Below are 18,905 nucleotides of genomic sequence, written 5' to 3'. Positions count from 1 at the left end.
CATTGTGCATCAAAGATGGAGGGAGTGAATGTTGATGGTGGATGGGGTGCCATTCAAGCGGGTTCTTTGTCCTGGATGGTGTCGCACTTCTTGAGTGTTGTTGGAGCTGCACCCATCCAGGCAAGTTGTGCCTTGTAGATGGTGAACAGGCTTTGGGGAGACAGGATGTGAGTTACTGCTGCAGAATTCCCAGCCTCTGACCTGCTGTTGTAGCCACAGCATTTATGTGGCTGGTGCAGTTTTGTTTTCTGGTCAGTAGTAACCCCCAGATGTTGTGGCAGATTCAGCGATGGTAATGCCATTGAGCGTCAAGGGGCAATGCTTAGATTCTCTCTTGTTGGAGATGGTCATTGCCTGGTACTTATGTGGTGCGAATGGTACTTGCCACTTATCAGCCCAAGTATGGATGATGTCCAGTTCTTGCTGCATATGGACATGGGCTGCTTCAGTATCTAAGGAGTCGTGAATGGTGCTAAACATTGTGCAAACATCCCCACTTCTGACCTTATGATGGAGGGAAGGTCGTTGATGAAGCAGCTGAAGATGGTTGTGCTCAGGACACTACCCTGTGGAGCTCCTGCAGTGATGTCCTGCAACTGAGATGATTGACCTCCAACAACCACAACCATCTTCCTTTGTGCTAGGTATGACTCCAACCAGCAGAGCGTTTTCCCCTGATTCCCATTGACTCCAGTTTTGCTCGGGCTGCTTGATGCCATACTCAGTCAAATGCTGCCTTGATGTCAAGGGCAGTCACTCTGACTTCACTTCTGGAGTTCAGTTCTTTTGTCCATGTTTGCACCAAGGCTGTAATGAGGTCAGGAGCAGCACTGAGCATCAGTGAGCAGGTTATTGCTAAGCAAGTGCCACTTGATAGCACTGTTGACGACCCCTTCCATCACTTTGCTGATGATCGAGAGTAGACTGATAGGGTGATAATTGACCAGGTTGGATTTTTCCTGCTTTTCCTGCACAGGACATACATGGGCAATTTTCCACATTGCCAGGTAGATCCCAGTATTGTAGCCTCGTAAGTCCTGTGCAAGCCATCTTAGGGAGGAGCTAGCGTTTGAGTGAAATGAGCATTAATGTTTGCCAGAGGCCTGCTCTCTGCTTGCCAATCATAGTAAAAAGTATGCTCAATCAATTTATCTATCCTGTGCTTGATAATAGATTTTCAGAGAAAGTGAGTAAGGAACACCTTCTGACAAAGAATTTTGCAAAACGAGGATAGGCCCAAAGAGAGCTTTGTCATTTTACCGCATGATGTAATTCACAATCAAAGCCTCACTTGTTCTTTGTGGTAAAACTAAATCCATTAAAATTCATTTTAGAAATTTTACCTCACTGAATTTCACTGGCTTACATAGAGGGCTGCATTCACCAGCTGCTGCCGGGCCCCCACGATATTAATCGCGGGGGCTCATTTCCATCAAGGCCGTGTGCCGCCCCCCCCCCCCCCCCCCCCGGATATTACGTGGGCGGGGTGGGGGTATGGGACTGCCGGCTCTGTGCTGCATACCGGCGCAGCTGCAACTCATGTTCTGGGACCCTAATTATAGGGCTGCCAGTACAGCAGCTGTGCCTGCATCAAAAAAGATTCCTGGACACAGTGTGGCAAATTAAAGGGATACAACGTCATGGAGAGAGCAGCGTTACAGGGTGGAACCACAGTTCAGTGATGCCTCCCTGACCACCCTCCTCCAGGCTGTGCACGCAACGTGGAAGGTCCTCTTCCTCAGCGATGGCAGGAAGTGGCCCTCTCGCCTGACCAAGGCAGCCTGACTGGAGGTGGCTCAGGAGGTGAGCAGTCGTGGTGCCATCTGGCACAACTGGGTGCAGTGCCGTAAACAACTGAATGAGCTGCGAAGAAGTGTGAGAGTAAGTACCAATGTCTACCAGGGCTCCTTTGAAACTGGGTGCACCCACACAGAGTGACATATGTGTGCCACTGCTGTGCCAAAGAATGAGAAGTTGGACGGGGAGGTGAGCCAGCGGACCATATCTAGGGTCTCCCCTCCAGGCCATTCCAATGTGGATGCTGGCCCCTCCACCTGTGGCCACAACAGCTGAACAGGGTTCTGTGATGACGCAGGGTCCTCCCAGCCAGCCCTCCAGGCCCTCCAGGCCTCGTGCACACAGAGGACGACCGCCGAAGTCAGCCACAGCCGAATGGCAATCTGATCAGCCTTCCTCCAGTCAGGCTGCTAGCGCAGAGGTTGCACCGAGGAGGGGCACCCGCAAGCATTTAAAGAAAACACACTAACAAATGGAATGCGTGGATGTAAATACATCTTTCACTAAATGTTACTCACCAACATGTGTGTCCTTTTCTCTGTGTGAATGATGTGTGCCAGCATGTAGCACCAATGTCACATCCACTTACACCGTTGGCCCTTCAGAAGAGCCAACGTAAACAATAACATCATTGTCATGCCACCATTACTCACGAGCATCTCCGCGGATGCAGTGATATGGACATTGGCTCAGTCAGCTGCTGCCTCTCATGGTTTACACAGGGATGCTGCAAATGTGGACTGGTGCACAGCAGGTGAGCAAGGGTGATGTGTGGCTTGCAGAGCTTTTGTATGGTTCCTATGGAACAGACGGCCTTTGTCTGACAAGCCACTGCCGTACATCCCGAGCTCACTGCTAGCCCTGCGTGCAGAGCCTGGGTGCCATCTGCCCTCCCACGCATCTTGCATGTTGTAGATCCTCAGCGTCCGAGGAGGAATCCTGTTGACGTCTCTCCTAATCATGCCAGGCCTGGCCCCTACTGGGTGCGTAGTTGTGCAGAGCAGCAAAGAAAGGAGCTGGCCTTTTTCAGCATGCCGTTCTCCTGCTCAATGGTGGCTCTTGTAGCTCAGTGGCTGGCGTTGTATCTCTCCTCTGCAGCAATGGTGGAGTCTCTCAGTGGTGTCGGGAGCCATGTCTGCAAAGGATAACCCTTCTCGCCAAGAAGTCATCCTTCCATCTGAGCCAGTTCAGTGAACAGTGTTGGCAGCTGGGACTGACTCAAGACCCAGGTGTCATGGCAGCTGCCTGAGAAGCAGTCACACGTTTGCATGAAGTATCTCGGTGATCACATACCAGCATCACTTAGATTCCTTTAATTGTGACATCTGCAGGTGGTAGCCTGGTGGGAGGCCTGATGGCCACATGAGTGCAGTCTATGAACATTACAACCTACGGTTCTCCAGTAATGTTGCCGAAACCGATGGCCCTCCGGGCCTGGCTGTGAGAGTCTGTCCTGAAGTGGACATACTGGCCCTCCGGTGCAGGCTATTGGTGACCTCCCTGATGCAGCAGTGCATTGCTGACTGTGTGACCCCACAAAGGTCTCTGGTGGGCCCCTGAAAAGCTGCAGAGGTGTCAAGCTTGAGAACCGCTGCCACTATGAGGAACAACGGCATGGGATATCCACCGAAGCCCATGGGCTGCAGGTCATCTTTGAGCAGGGTACAGAGACGTGTCACCACCCTCCCTACATGCGCAATCGCCTCTGACACTGACACTGGTGCTCTGACATCCAATGGCATGTCACGTGGCGCCTGTAGATGAACAGCAGTCGTAATGGCGAGCTCCCCTTGGGGGCTGCTGCTCACGACCGGGAGCCTTTATGTGGATCGCACCTACCTGTTGATCTTGCATCTGGCGCATACGGATCCTGACGAACAGAGGTTCATACAATGTAGGATGAGCCATACCTATTTCCACGTGATAAATAAATTTGAACCCTTCATGTATTCAAAGGTTCCTAACAGGGCATGGATTGGTGTAGATGGGTACATGAGCTGCTTTCCTGGATCAACTATGTGGCATGCCATGGCATTGCCTATCTTGGCCAACACTCAGTGGCACAGCATGACCCCCATCAAGATCCTCCCAACTGAATCAATTGCCCTCACCATCCATATAACCTTAATGCTCCTACCCTGTCTGGCACCCTCCCCGCACACATGGTAACTAGAGTGCCATTGCTCCTTCACAACCACAAACAAATGCAGAACGTACACTGTTTACGGAGGGAGGGTACAGAGTACCTCCCTTCATGCCTGCAGAGCTTTCCCTCCAGTCATCCCAGACCCCCTCCCTCTTCCCTTTTAAGAATGCAGCGTGAGACCCCTGTAATCTGCCCCCCCCCTTTAAGAATGCAGTGACACCCCTGAGTATCCCCCCCTCCCTCCTCCCTTCCAGTATGCAGAGTGGGACCCCTGAAAACAGAACTTGCCTTCTGTCTCACAACCTCCGATGACCCACCGGCTTTTCTAATCGTGAATGTGACGGCTACCTGTTCAAAGTAAAATCAGGAAGAGTCTGCGGAGAGGCGCCGTGCTGCATATTCTGCAGAGGTAAGTACCGTTTAACATATTCTAATTGGGGTGCCGCCGCCATGCGGCGGTGGGGGCCACACCGAAGTCCCCCTGCCATCGGTAATTTGTGGCGGGCCCTCCTTGATGTCACTGGTCGAGGTGAGAGACTCCCCGCAGAATTTTATCGGCCCCTGTGCCCCAACCCGTCAAGGGGCTGGTAAAATTCAGCCCAGAGAGTGGATAAGCTTATTTAATTCCTACGGCAGTGTAAGGTGCAGAGTTGTTCTGAAGTTGTCTGTTTTATTTAGATATGAGATCAAAAGGGAATTGTAGGAACATGAAGTGCTCGAATTATTTTGAAATATGAAACTCGTGGAGCTAAGCGTCAGGTTCATCTATGAATAAAGACTTCAGAATAAATTGAATTAAATAAATAAGGTGTTTTAAATGCCAAAATCTTTTGCCATTTTTAAACTTTTCAGACATGACATAAGTTATAATATTATACGATTGCTGCTGAGGCCTTTCCTTTCAACAGTAGTAAAACCCATTTTAAGCTTCCTCAGTTCTTCATATATCTCTGATGTTGCCTTGGCAGAAAACCTGACCGGTGTTGTTATATTGCTTAATAAAATTGGATGAGCAATGATTTCTGAGGCCAGATACGATGAACAGAGCTTCATCTATCTTGCAAATGTGGAAAAGGAGAAAACATACAAAAATTTCATTTTCTGAATGAATGAGGCCAAGTCCATCTAGGGCTGCTCTGGTACCCTTTTGTTGAGTAATATGAATAGGGAATTTCATCAGAAGACATGATTAACAACTCCACATCTGAGAAGTGTCCAGTTATGGAAAATCCTTTAATATTGCATAAAGCCTCGACTGCTAATGTTCCCTTTAAGCTGCATGGGTGCATGGCCGCTTAGAAATCTGCAGCGCTTTTGACAAGGTCCCACGTGGCAAACTGGTCAGAAAATAAAAAGCTCATGGGATCCAAGGCAAAGTGGCAAGTTGGATCCAAACTTGGCTCAGTGGCAGGATGCAAAGGGCTATGGTCGGTGTGTTTTTGTGACTGTAAGGCTGTTTGCAGTGGGGTTCCACAGGGCTCAGTACTGGGTCTCTGCTGTTCGTGGTATATATCAATGATTTAGGCCTACACGTAGGGGACACGATTAAGAAGTTTACAGATGACACAAAAATAGGCTGTGTGGTGGATAGTGAAGAAAGCTTTAGACAGCAAGAAGATATCAGTGGACTGGTCAGGTGGCAGAAAAGTGACACTTGGAATTTCCTCCGGAGAAGTATGAAGTAATGCATTTGGGGAGGGCAATCAGGGCAATGGAATACACAATAAATGGTATGATTTTGAGAAGTGTAGAGCAACAGCTACACCTTGGAGTGCATGTTCACAGATCCCTGAAGGTAACAGGACAGGTAGATAAGGTGGTCAAGAAGGCATACAGGATACTTGCCTTTATTGACCAAGGCCTAGCATATAAGAGCAGGGATGTTATGCAAGAACTGTATAAAAACACTAGTTAGACTAGCTAGAGTACTGCATACAGTTCTTCTCACCACATTGCAGGAAGGATTTGATTGCACTAGATAGGGCACAGAGGAAATTTATGAGGATGTTGCCAGGAATGGAGAATTTTAGCTATGAGGAGCGATTTAGTTGAGGTGTATAAAAATTGAGGGGCCTAGATAGTGTGGATCGGTAGGACCTATTTCCTTTAGAGAGATCAATAATCAGGAAATAGATTTAAAGTATTTGACAGCATAATTCAAGAGGAGTTGAGATATTTTTCAACCTGGTAGAGGCAGAAACCTTTACTGCATTTCAAAAAGTATTTGGATATGCACTTGAAGTGCCATAACCAACAAAAGTCTGGGTGTATCAGGCCTGTGTCCTCAGTACCTTGCTCTATGGCAGCGAGGCCTGGACAACGTATGTCAGCCAAGAGCGACGTCTCAATTCATTCCATCTTCGCTGCCTCCGGAGAATACTTGGCATCAGGTGGCAGGACCGTATCTCCAACGCAGAAGTCCTCGAGACGGCCAACATCCCCAGCTTATACACACTACTGAGTCAGCGGCGCTTGAGATGGCTTGGCCATGTGAGCCGCATGGAAGATGGCAGGATCCCCAAAGACACATTGTACAGCGAGCTCACCACTGGTATCAGACCCACCGCCCGTCCATGTCTCCGCTTTAAAGACGTCTGCAAACGCGACATGAAATCCTGTGACATTGATCACAAGTCGTGGGAGTCAGTTGCCAGCGTTCGCCAGAGCTGGCGGGCAGCCATAAAGACGGGGTTAAAGTGTGGCGAGTTGAAGAGACTTAGTAGTTGGCAGGAAAAAAGACAGAGGCGCAAGGGGAGAGCCAACTGTGTAACAGCCCCGACAAACAAATTTCTCTGCAGCACCTGTGGAAGAGTCTGTCACTCTAGAATTGGCCTTTATAGCCACTCCAGGCGCTGCTTCACAAACCACTGACCACCTCCAGGCGCTTACCCATTGTCTGTCGAGATAAGGAGGCCAAAGAAGAACCAATAAGGCTACGGAACAAGAGCTGGAAAGTGTGATTAGGCCGGATAGCCAGCACAGACATGATGGGCTGAATCGTTGCCTCCTGTGCTATAAATTTCTATGATTCTTTAATGCAGCAGATGCATTGTATAGTTAATACTACTAACATATACTTATTACTTAAAGATTGATAGATTTTAACAGTCTGCCTGCTTCAATGGGTGCTTGGAGCTCAGGGTCATTGCCCGAAAGGTGGACTGATACACCGCACCAAACAACATGAAAAAAGGAAAGAAGGTACCAGCCCTTCGCTTTGCAAGCTGGAACGTCAGAACTATGTGTCCTGGCCTGTCGGAAGACCTTACACAAATCAACGATTCTCGGAAGACCGCCATCATTAACAACGAGCTCAGTAGACTCAATGTGGACATTGCAGCACTTCAGGAGACTCGCCTCCCCGCGAGTGGCTCTCTAGCAGAGCAAGACTACACCTTCTTCTGGCAGGGCAGGGATCCTGAAGAACCAAGACAGCATGGAGTGGGCTTCGCCATCAGAAACTCCTTGCTCAGCATGATAGAGCCTCCCTCAAATGGCTCGGAACGCATACTGTCCATCCGACTGCTCACCACCTCTGGTCCAGTACACCTACTCAGCATCTATGCTCCAACACTCTGTTCCGCACCTGAAGCTAAAGACCAGTTCTATGAACAACTCCATAACATCATTAGCAGCATCCCCAACACCGAACACCTATTCCTGCTGGGGGACTTTAATGCCAGGGTTGGGGCCGACCATGACTCATGGCCCTCCTGCCTTGGGCGCTATGGCGTTGGAAGGATGAATGAGAACGGGCAGAGACTGCTTGAGTTGTGTACCTATCATAACCTCTGCATCACCAACTCGTTCTTTCACACTAAACCCTGTCACCAGGTTTCATGGAGGCACCCAAGATCACGTCGTTGGCACCAGCTAGACCTCATTGTCACAAGGCGAGCCGCCTTAAACAGTGTTCAAATCACACGCAGCTTCCACAGTGCGGACTGCGACACCGACCACTCCCTGGTGTGCAGCAAGGTTAGACTCAGACCAAAGAAGTTGCATCATTCCAAGCAGAAGGGCCACCCGCGCATCAACACGAGCAGAATTTCTCACCCACAGCTGTTACAAAAATTTCTAAATTCACTTGTAACAGCCCTTCAAAACACTCCCACAGGGGATGCTGAGACCAAGTGGGCCCACATCAGAGACGCCATCTATGAGTCAGCTTTGACCACCTACGGCAAAAGTGCGAAGAGAAATGCAGACTGGTTTCAATCTCATAATGAAGAGCTGGAACCTGTCATAGCCGCTAAGCGCATTGCACTTTTGAACTACAAGAAAGCCCCCAGCGATTTAACATCCGCAGCACTTAAAGCAGCCAGAAGTACTGCACAAAGAACAGCTAGGCGTTGCGCAAACGACTACTGGCAACACCTATGCAGTCATATTCAGCTGGCCTCAGACACCGGAAACATCAGAGGAATGTATGATGGCATGAAGAGAGCTCTTGGGCCAACCATCAAGAAGATCACCCCCCTCAAATCTAAATCGGGGGACATAATCACTGACCAACGCAAACAGATGGACCGCTGGGTTGAGCACTACCTAGAACTGTACTCCAGGGAGAATGCTGTCACTGAGACTGCCCTCAATGCAGCCCAGCCTCTACCAGTCATGGATGAGCTGGACATACAGCCAACCAAATCGGAACTCAGTGATGCCATTGATTCCCTAGCCAGCGGAAAAGCCCCTGGGAAGGACAGCATTACCCCTGAAATAATCAAGAGTGCCAAGCCTGCTATACTCTCAGCACTACATGAACTGCTATGCCTGTGCTGGGACGAGGGAGCAGTACCCCAGGACATGCGCGATGCCAACATCATCACCCTCTATAAAAACAAAGGTGACCGCGGTGACTGCAACAACTACCGTGGAATCTCCCTGCTCAGCATAGTGGGGAAAGTCTTTGCTCGAGTCGCTCTGAACAGGCTCCAGAAGCTGGCCGAGCGCGTCTACCCTGAGGCACAGTGTGGCTTTCGTGCAGAGAGATCGACTATTGACATGCTGTTCTCCCTTCGTCAGATACAGGAGAAATGCCGTGAACAACAGATGCCCCTCTACATTGCTTTCATTGATCTCACCAAAGCCTTTGACCTCGTCAGCAGACGTGGTCTCTTCAGACTACTAGAAAAGATCGGATGTCCACCAAAGCTACTAAGTATCATCACCTCATTCCATGACAATATGAAAGGCACAATTCAACATGGTGGCTCCTCATCAGAGCCCTTTCCTATCCTGAGTGGTGTGAAACAGGGCTGTGTTCTCGCACCCACACTTTTTGGGATTTTCTTCTCCCTGCTGCTTTCACATGCGTTCAAATCCTCTGAAGAAGGAATTTTCCTCCACACAAGATCAGGGGGCAGGTTGTTCAACCTTGCCCGTCTAAGAGCGAAGTCCAAAGTACGGAAAGTCCTCATCAGAGAACTCCTCTTTGCTGACGATGCTGCTTTAACATCTCACACTGAAGAATGCCTGCAGAGTCTCATCGACAGGTTTGCGTCTGCCTGCAATGAATTTGGCCTAACCATCAGCCTCAAGAAAACGAACATCATGGGGCAGGATGTCAGAAATGCTCCATCCATCAATATTGGCGACCACGCTCTGGAAGTGGTTCAAGAGTTCACCTACCTAGGCTCAACTATCACCAGTAACCTGTCTCTAGATGCAGAAATCAACAAGCGCATGGGTAAGGCTTCCACTGCTATGTTCAGACTGGCCAAGAGAGTGTGGGAAAATGGCGCACTGACACGGAACACAAAAGTCCGAGTGTATCAGGCCTGTGTCCTCAGTACCTTGCTCTACGGCAGCGAGGCCTGGACAACGTATGCCAGCCAAGAGCGACGTCTCAATTCATTCCATCTTCGCTGCCTTCGGAGAATACTTGGCATCAGGTGGCAGGACTATATCTCCAACACAGAAGTCCTTGAAGCGGCCAACATCCCCAGCTTATACACACTACTGAGTCAGCGGCGCTTGAGATGGCTTGGCCATGTGAGCCGCATGGAAGATGGCAGGATCCCCAAAGACACATTGTACAGCGAGCTCGCCACTGGTATCAGACCCACCGGCCGTCCATGTCTCCGTTATAAAGACGTCTGCAAACGCGACATGAAATCCTGTGACATTGATCACAAGTCGTGGGAGTCAGTTGCCAGCATTCGCCAGAGCTGGCGGGCAGCCATAAAGACAGGGCTAAATTGTGGCGAGTTGAAGAGACTTAGTAGTTGGCAGGAAAAAAGACAGAGGCGCAAGGGGAGAGCCAACTGTGCAACAGCCCCAACAAACAAATTTCTCTGCAGCACCTGTGGAAGAGCCTGTCACTCCAGAATTGGCCTTTATAGCCACTCCAGGCGCTGCTTCACAAACCACTGACCACCTCCAGGCGCGTATCCATTGTCTCTCGAGATAAGGAGGCCCAAAAGAAAAAAGAGATAGATTTTATAGAACCATTTTACTTTTCAGAATTTTTATTTGCTGTGGGAGCTGACTAAGTTGGTTTGTATGAATTTAGAAGAAAAAGTTATGAATACAGTTAGTATTGTTATTTTGATGACTTTTTCCCTGCAGTAATGTGCTGGCCTGCACACCATCTCAGCAGATAACCACATGATCTTGCTGCTGACACCAGTTCTTGGAAAACTGACGTTATTCTCAAACAGTACTGTGTATTTTTTAGATTTAGAATGTCTGACTTCATTAGCACCAGGGGTCTCAATGCTTAGTTGAGATTACTGATGGTGCATCAGTGAGGGCGGCACAGTGGCGCAGTGGTTAGCACCGCAGCCTCACAGCTCCAGGGACCCGGGTTCAATTCCGGGTACTGCCTGTGTGGAGTTTGCAAGTTCTCCCTGTGTCTGCGTGGGTTTTCTCCGGGTGCTCCGGTTTCCTCCCACAAGCCAAAAGACTTGCAGGTTGATAGGTAAATTGGCCATTATAAATTGTCACTAGTATAGGTAGGTGGTAGGGAAATATAGGGACAGGTGGGGATGTTTGGTAGGAATATGGGATTAGTGTAGGATTAGTATAAATGGGTGGTTGATGTTCGGTACAGACTCGGTGGGCCGAAGGGCCTGTTTCAGTGCTGTATCTCTAATCTAATCTAATCTAATCCTTCCATTGTTAAATAGTAATTTCAGGTTTGAGTCTGTAGTGACAAATCTAACACGTGTTGAACTATTAGGCTGCAGTTATAGAAACGTTGGTGTGAAGCCAAAGCAATAATAAGACTACCAGAGGTGTTTTTTTTTAATCATTCATTCATGGGATGTGGGCACTGCTGGCAAAGCCAACATTTATTGCCCATCCATAATTACCCTTGAAAAGGTGGTGGTGAACCACCTTCTTGAACTGCTACCATCTGTGCTGAATGTACTCTCACAATGCTGTTTGGGAGGAAGTTCCAGGGTTGTGACCCAGCGAAACTGAAGGAACGGTTGTATAGTTCCAAGTCAGAATGGTGTGTGACTTGAAGGGAACCTGGAGGTGATGGCATTCCCGTGTGTCTGCTGCCCTTATGCTTTTAGGTGGTAGAGGCTGCAGGCTTGAGACATGCGGCCAACGAAACTTTGGCGAGTTGCTGCAGTGTGCATCATCTACAAGATGTACTGCAGCAACTCTTGGAGGCTGAGATAATTGACTTCCAACAACCAAAGCCATCTTCCTTTTTGCTAGGTATAACTCCAGACAATGAAGAGGTTTCCCCTCATGGGCTCCTTGATGACACTCTGGCAAATGCTGCCTTGATGTCATGGGCAGTCATTCTCACCTCACTTCTGGAATTGTTATTTTGTTGATATTTGGACCAAGGTTGCAATAAGATCTGTTGCCAGGTGTTTGTTCCACAATCAGCTACAACACCAAAACAGTCTTCCTTCCCATCTTAACTTTATTTTTGGCAAAGGCCAGGATTACACTCACTGGTACCCCCAGAGTTGGCCCCACTGGAGTTGGTAGAGTCAGCAGCAAGGCATCTAACTTGCCTAGACAAATGGGCATATTTATTTATTTATTTATTTTATTCAGAGATACAGCACTGAAACCGGCCCTTTGGCCCACCAAGTCTGTGCCGACCAACAACCACCCATTTATACTAATCCTACATTTAATCCCATATTCCCTATCACATCCCCACCATTCTCCTACCACCTACCTACACTAGGGGCAATTTACAATGGCCAATTTACCTATCAACCTGCAAGTCTTTGGCTGTGGGAGGAAACCGGAGCACCCAGCGGAAGCCCACGCGGTCACAGGGAGAACTTGCAAACTCCGCACAGGCAGTACCCAGAACTGAACCCGGGTCGCTGGAGCTGTGAGGCTGCGGTGCTAACCACTGCCCCGCTGTGCCGCCCGCTATGGTGCCTGTCTGCTCCTTGCAGCCAGAGACTCTGATGCCTTGCTGTCTTTTGGGGTTGGGGGTTGTTTACCAGCTTCTGCCTGCCCCCACCCCCTCCCCCCCCACAAACACTTTGCAGTTATCCATCAGCCCTGTTAAAGATCTTTTAAAAAAGAATTCTGGTCCTTCTTTGCCAGTCAAGACTGCTTTCTATGACCTGGACATTCCTGGGAAAACTAATCTGGAGGCTTCATCTTGGAGTACTGGCCTCTAATCCAATGCTGGGTCCCAAATGAGAAGTGGGAAATGCCCCAGCTATATTCTGTCGGCCACCAACTAGTGGGAAAGATATTCCAGAAAGATAATCCATTGTGGATTATGATCGGCTGCAGAACATTCTGAAGGGGGAGGGTGAACAGCCAGTTGTCGTTGTGCACATAGGCACCAATGATATAGGTAAAAAACGGGATGAGGTCCTACTAGCAGAATTTAGGGAGTTAGGAGCCAAGTTTAAAAAGTAGACCCTCAGAGGTAGTAATGTCAGGATTGCTACCAGTGCCACGTGCTAGTCAGAGTAGAAATGAAAAAATAGTCAGGATGAATGCGTGGCTTGAGAGATGGTGCAGGAGGGAGGGGTTCAGATTTTTGAGACATTGGGACCGGTTCTGGGGGAGGTGGGACTATTACAAATTGGACGGTCTACACCTGGGCCGGACTGGAACCAATGTCCTTGGGGGTGCTTTTGCTAACGCTGTTGGGGAGAGTTTAAACTAATGTGGCAGGGGGATGGGAACCAAATGAGGAGGTCAGTGGACAGTAAGGAGGTAGTAACTAAAGCCTGTAAGGAACTAAATAATGAAGTCAGCGTGACTAAGGGGAAGAGTAGGCAGGGAGCAGATGATGAATGCAAAGGGACTGGTGGTCTGAGGTGCATTTGTTTTAATGCAAGACGTGTAGTAGGTAAGGCAGATGAATTTAGGGCTTGGATTAGTATCTGGGAGTATGATATTGCTATTACTGAGACTTGGTTGAAGGAAGGGCACGATTGGCAACTAAATATCCCAGGATATCGATGCTTCAGGCGGGATAGAGAGGGAGGTAAAAGGGGTGGAGGAGTTGCATTACTGATCAAAGAGGATATCACAGCTGTGCTGAAGGAGGGCACTATGGAGGACTCGAGCAGTGAGGCAATATGGGCAGAACTCAGAAATAGGAAGGGTGCGGTAACAATGTTGGAGCTGTACTACAGGCCTCCCAACAGCGAGCGTGAGATAGAGGTACAAATATGTAAACAGATTATGGAAAGATGTAGGAGCAACAGGGTGGTGGTGATAGGAGATTTTAATTTTCCCAACATTGACTGGGATTCACTTAGTGTTAGAGGTCAAGATGGAGCAGAATTTGTAAGGAGCATCCAGGAGGGTTTTCTAGAGCAGTATGTAAATAATCCAACTCGGGAAGGGGCCATACTGGACCTGGTGTTGGGGAATGAGCCCGGCCAGGTGGTTGAAGTTTCAGTAGGGGACTACTTTGGGAATAGTGATCACAATTCCGTAAGTTTTAGAATACTCATGGACAAAGACGAGAGTGATCCTAAGGGAAGAGTGCTAAATTGGGGGAAGGCCAACTATACCAAAATTCGGCAGGAGCTGGGGAATGTAGATTGGGAGCAGCTGTTTGAAGATAAATCCACATTTGATATATGGGAGGCTTTTAAAGAGAGGTTGATTAGCATGCAGGAGAGACATGTTCCTGTGAAAATGAGGGATAGAAATGGCAAGATTAGGGAACCATGGATGACAGGTGAAATTGTGAGACTAGCTAAGAGGAAAAAGGAAGCATACATAAGGTCTAGGCGGCTGAAGAAAGACGAAGCTTTGGAAGAATATCGGGAATGTAGGACCAATCTGAAACGAGGAATTAAGAGGGCTAAAAGGGGTCATGAAATATCTTTAGCAAACAGGGTTAAGGAAAATCCCAAAGCCTTTTATTCATATATAAGGAGCAAGAGGGTAACTAGAGAAAGGATTGGGCCACTCAAGGACAAAGGAGGAAAATTATGCGTGGAGTCAGAGAAAATGGGTGAGATTCTAAACGAGTACTTGGCATCGGTATTCACCGAGGAGAGGGACATGACGGATGTTGAGTTTAGGGATAGATGTTTGATTACTCTAGGTCAAGTCGGCATAAGCAGGGAGGAAGTGTTGGGTATTCTAAAAGGCATTAAGGTGGACAAGTCCCCAAGTCCGGATGGGATCTATCCCAGGTTACTGAGGGAAGCGAGAGAGGAAATAGCTGGGGCCTTAACAGATATCTTTGCAGCATCCTTAAACACTGGTGAGGTCCCGGAGGACTGGAGAATTGCTAATGTTGTCCCCTTGTTTAAGAAGGGTAGCAGGGATAATCCAGGTAATTATAGACCGGTGAGCCTGACGTCAGTGGTAGGGAAGCTGCTGGAGAAGATACTGAGGGTTAGGATCTATTCCCATTTGGAAGAAAATAGGCTTATCAGTGATAGGCAACATGGTTTTGTGCAGGGAAGGTCATGTCTTACCAACTTAATAGAATTCTTTGAGGAAGTGACAAAGTTGATTGATGAGGGAAGGGCTGTAGATGTCATATACATGGACTTCAGTAAGGCGTTTGATAAGGTTCCCCATGGTAGGTTGATGGAGAAAGTGAAGTCGCATGGGGTCCAGGGTGTACTAGCTAGATGGATAAAGAACTGGCTGGGCAACAGGAGACAGAGAGTAGCAGTGGAAGGGAGTTTCTCAAAATGGAGACGTGTGACCAGTGGTGTTCCACAGGGATCCGTGCTGGGACCACTGTTGTTTGTGATGTACATAAATGATTTGGAGGAAAGTATAGGTGGTCTGATTAGCAAGTTTGCAGACGACACTAAGATTGGTGGAGTAGCAGATAGTGAAGGGGACTGTCAGAGAATACAGCAGAATATAGATAGATTGGAGAGTTGGGCAGAGAAATGGCAGATGGTGTTCAATCCGGGCAAATGCAAGGTGATGCATTTTGGAAGATCCAATTCAAGAGTGAACTATACAGTAAATGGAAAAGTCCTGGGGAAAATTGATGTACAGAGAGATTTGGGTGTTCAGGTCCATTGTTTCCTGAAGGTGGCAACGCAGGTCAATAGAGTGGTCAAGAAGGCATACGGCATGCTTTCCTTCATCGGACGGGGTATTGAGTACAAGGGTTGGCAGGTCATGTTACAGTCGTATAAGACTTTGGTTCGGCCACATTTGGAATACTGCGTGCAGTACTAGGGGTCACGAGTTCAAAGTAAGAGGGGAAAAGTTTAGGGGGGATATGCGTGGAAAGTTCTTTATGCAGAGGGTGGTGGGTGCCTGGAATGTGTTGCCAGCGGAGGTGGTAGACGCGGGCACGATAGCGTCTTTTAAGATGTATCTAGACAGATAGATGAATGGGCAGGAAGCAAAGAGATACAGACCCTTAGAAAATAGGCGACAGGTTTAGATAGAGGATCTGGATCGGCGCAGGCTTGGAGGGCCGAAGGGCCTGTTCCTGTGCTGTAATTTTCTTTGTTCTTTGTTCTAAAGTAGAGCAGGGAGTAGCGCCCTTGACCTTTCCAAGTACTGTCTGTGAATATGCAAAAATGTCTCTCCAGTCAAGGATCCATTATGGATTTTTTAACCAGTTCTTCACTCCAATAACAGTTTAAAATTAATGTTCATGTGAAACTAATATTCATTCTTGGCAGGTGGGGGCTTGCATGATCGAATACTGAGTATTTGTCTTAGGAAATAGACGTTATGGTCTTCTGAGCCAATTTTCTTCCAACTGTTAATATTGGATGAATTATAAATATATGTAGGTGGTTATCTTCCCAATTGCAGTAATGTTGTAAGATCTGCTTGTAAGCTGTAGTCATCTTTGAAAAATGCGTTTTTTTTTGTTGAGTTGTTTCATTTCTTGGAGTGAGAGTTAATAATAACAACTTGCATTTATTTAGCCCCATTAACACAGGAAAACAGCCCAAGGCATTTTACATAAGTATAATCAACAGAAAATTGACACCAAGCCAAAGAATGAGATATTGGCAGGAATGATTAGAAGCTGAGTCAAGGAGATAAGTTTTAAGGAGGGTCTTAAAGGATGACAGATAGCTGGAAATGGCAGAGAGATTCAGGGAGGGAATTCCACCCAAAAAAATTGGAACTTTAGGCCCATATCTTCTAAAAAGATTTCTAAGCTGAGAAAACCACTCCACATTTTATAGTTTTTTTTTGGTCAATGGAATGAAATCTGTCACCATACTTAAGAATATCCAAATCAATTACTAAAAAATCCAGGGAAGTAGAGTTTCAGTCTGTATGATGTGGGTGTGTAGTTTCTTCCTGTCGGAACTCATTTATTTAAGCCCAGACAAATCTTAGGCCATAAATTTACACCCCCCAGCAGGAGCAGGCTGGAGGAACGGAGGGCATAAAATTGAATGGGAGGCAGGGGGTGCCGTTCCCGTTGCCTTTCCTGCCCTCCTACAATTTTATGAGCGGCTAGGGAAGGGAGGGGGGAGTGCCAAACGGCCTGCCCACCCCAGGCCAGTAGGGCTGTTAAGTGGACAATTAATTGCCCTTAAGGGCCTCCTCCCACCTCTGCTGGTATATTACCACCTGCAGGCAGGTGGTTCAGTAGCTCAGAAGGCTGCCCATTAAAACCTGGTGGCCTCCTTGTAAAGTGTGTGAGGCTCTCCTGATTGGGCACCCCAAACAGATGCCCCCCCCATCCCCACCCCATAGCACAAGCCATCCCCACTGGAGCACTTTCATCCTCTCGAGCGACCCTCTCCTTGCCTCACTGGGGCCGAGCTGATTGTCCCCAGCGAGGCCCAAAACATCCGCCTCCATTCCAGGGCCTCGTCCATGTTGTCAGTCCTGGCTGGGTGCAGTCCTAGCAGTGGCCACCACTCACGGTGGCAATGTTGGGACTGAAGAGCTGCCGGCCCGCTGATTGGCCAGCAGCTCTTGGAAGCAGGACTTTCTGCCTCAGAGGGGCGCAAGTCCCGCCGAGGCCAATTAAGGGCCTGGGCCACAATGGAGGCAGGCTCACCACCGACCTTTTCTACTGGTGGGCGGGGCCTCTGGCCCGAAGTAAAATTCCAGCCTTAGTTACAGATGGATCCAAAGCTTAGGGACCCCCTAGTGTGTATATATACTATTTAACAGCACAAAGCACTAAGCTTCTTGCTTGTCCATCCTTTATCTTGGCTTACTAAGTAGCACAATCACGTCTGAGTCAGAGTGTTGAGGATTCAAGCCTGACAATGGATTTGAGCACATAATCTTGGCTGACACTTCAGTGTACTGCTGAGGGAGTCTCAACACTGCAGCACTCCCTCAGTACTGCACTCGCATGTTAGTCGAGGTTTTTGAAAATTAAACCGAGGCCCCAAAATGCCTACTCTGATCCCATGGCATTATTCAAAGAAGAGCAAGGAGTTCTCCTGGTATTTTGAAAGGTTCAGTGAAGTGATTAATCAGTTAATTTAGGTTGGGTGTGTTTTTATTTTCTCATCTAAATGTGACAGTTTTTCCTTGTGCAGTGAATCCTGTGACTAGCTGCTGCTTTCTGTATGTCATTGTAGGTCTCGGCTTGGATTCCACCAAACTGCCTCCTCAGATGAGCCACTCTGACTGGCCAGAGTTGAAAAGAATTTTTACAGAAGCATTTGCTGCAAAGAGCCAAGAACAGTGGACCAAAATTTTTGATGGAACTGATGCTTGTGTCACTCCTGTATTGTCTTTCCAAGAAGCTTTCAATCATCCGCACAATCAAGAAAGAGGATCTTTTATTACTGATGTGGAAGGACAAGTCAGTCCTCGGCCAGCTCCTATCCTGTCCCGGACCCCAGCTGTTGTCAGCCTTGAAAGAGACCCGGAAGTAGGGGAACACACACAACTTGTGTTAACTGAATATGGTTTCACCAAAGAGCAAATAAATAAGCTTCAGTCTGCTGGGGTTATTGAATGTAATAGAACAAAATCTCATTTGTAACTGAAATTTATATGTAATATTTCATATGGCAATAAAATATAGTGCCTTAGTGCCAGTGAAATGATTTGCTACTGTATTTTAATTTTTTTCATTGCCAAGTTATCTAGCATAAGCAAACAAACTAACCCTATCATATACTTTCAAAAAGTACCATATTGGGAAAGATGAAATGAAAAGAACAAGATATTAATTTATGCATATGTCTTGGCCTAGAGTTTTGCCCAATTAGCCACAGTTTTGCAGGCATTAAACAGTCTCCAAAGCCTCTGTTGTTGCAGGTGGGAAGTACATGTTCATTACCCGTTGAGCCAGTAGTGTGCCGCCTTATATTTGCAAATAAGGGACCCAAGAACTATTTGAAGCTGGCGCAGCTGCACTTAAGAAAACCAGGTCTACATGCAGCCTGAGACTACTTGTTAGGAGCAGTAGCTCATTTACCCCACAATCATTGCCTCTCCTTCCGGTCTTGGTTGCCCCACCCCACTTCCCGACCCGATGGAAATAAGATCCAAGGTCCATTATGGGGAGCACCTCGAGCATCACCATTCAAGTGCAGGAAATGGTCCCTGTGCTCCCAAGTCCCAATTTTCAGGC

At 47.8% G+C, this 18,905-nt stretch overlaps 1 protein-coding gene across 6 annotated transcripts in view; it reads left to right on the top strand.

Moving 5' to 3' along the window:
* Positions 1-18,375, top strand: part of amacr (alpha-methylacyl-CoA racemase) — a 110,504-nt gene extending 92,129 nt beyond the window's left edge. For all 6 annotated transcript variants that reach the window (XM_068031228.1, XM_068031201.1, XM_068031218.1 and 3 more), the window contains one exon: positions 17,902-18,375. In XM_068031228.1, the coding sequence (XP_067887329.1) occupies positions 17,902-18,311 (410 nt within the window). In that variant the 3' untranslated portion in view covers positions 18,312-18,375. The remainder of the gene's footprint in view (positions 1-17,901) is intronic.
* Positions 18,376-18,905: the final 530 nt, after the last annotated feature.

The sequence above is a fragment of the Heterodontus francisci genome, chromosome 1 (assembly GCF_036365525.1).
Source record: "Heterodontus francisci isolate sHetFra1 chromosome 1, sHetFra1.hap1, whole genome shotgun sequence".
Classification (NCBI taxonomy): domain Eukaryota; kingdom Metazoa; phylum Chordata; class Chondrichthyes; order Heterodontiformes; family Heterodontidae; genus Heterodontus; species Heterodontus francisci.
Note: the sequence above shows the minus strand (reverse complement) of the source record. Positions and strands in the feature narration are given on the sequence as shown.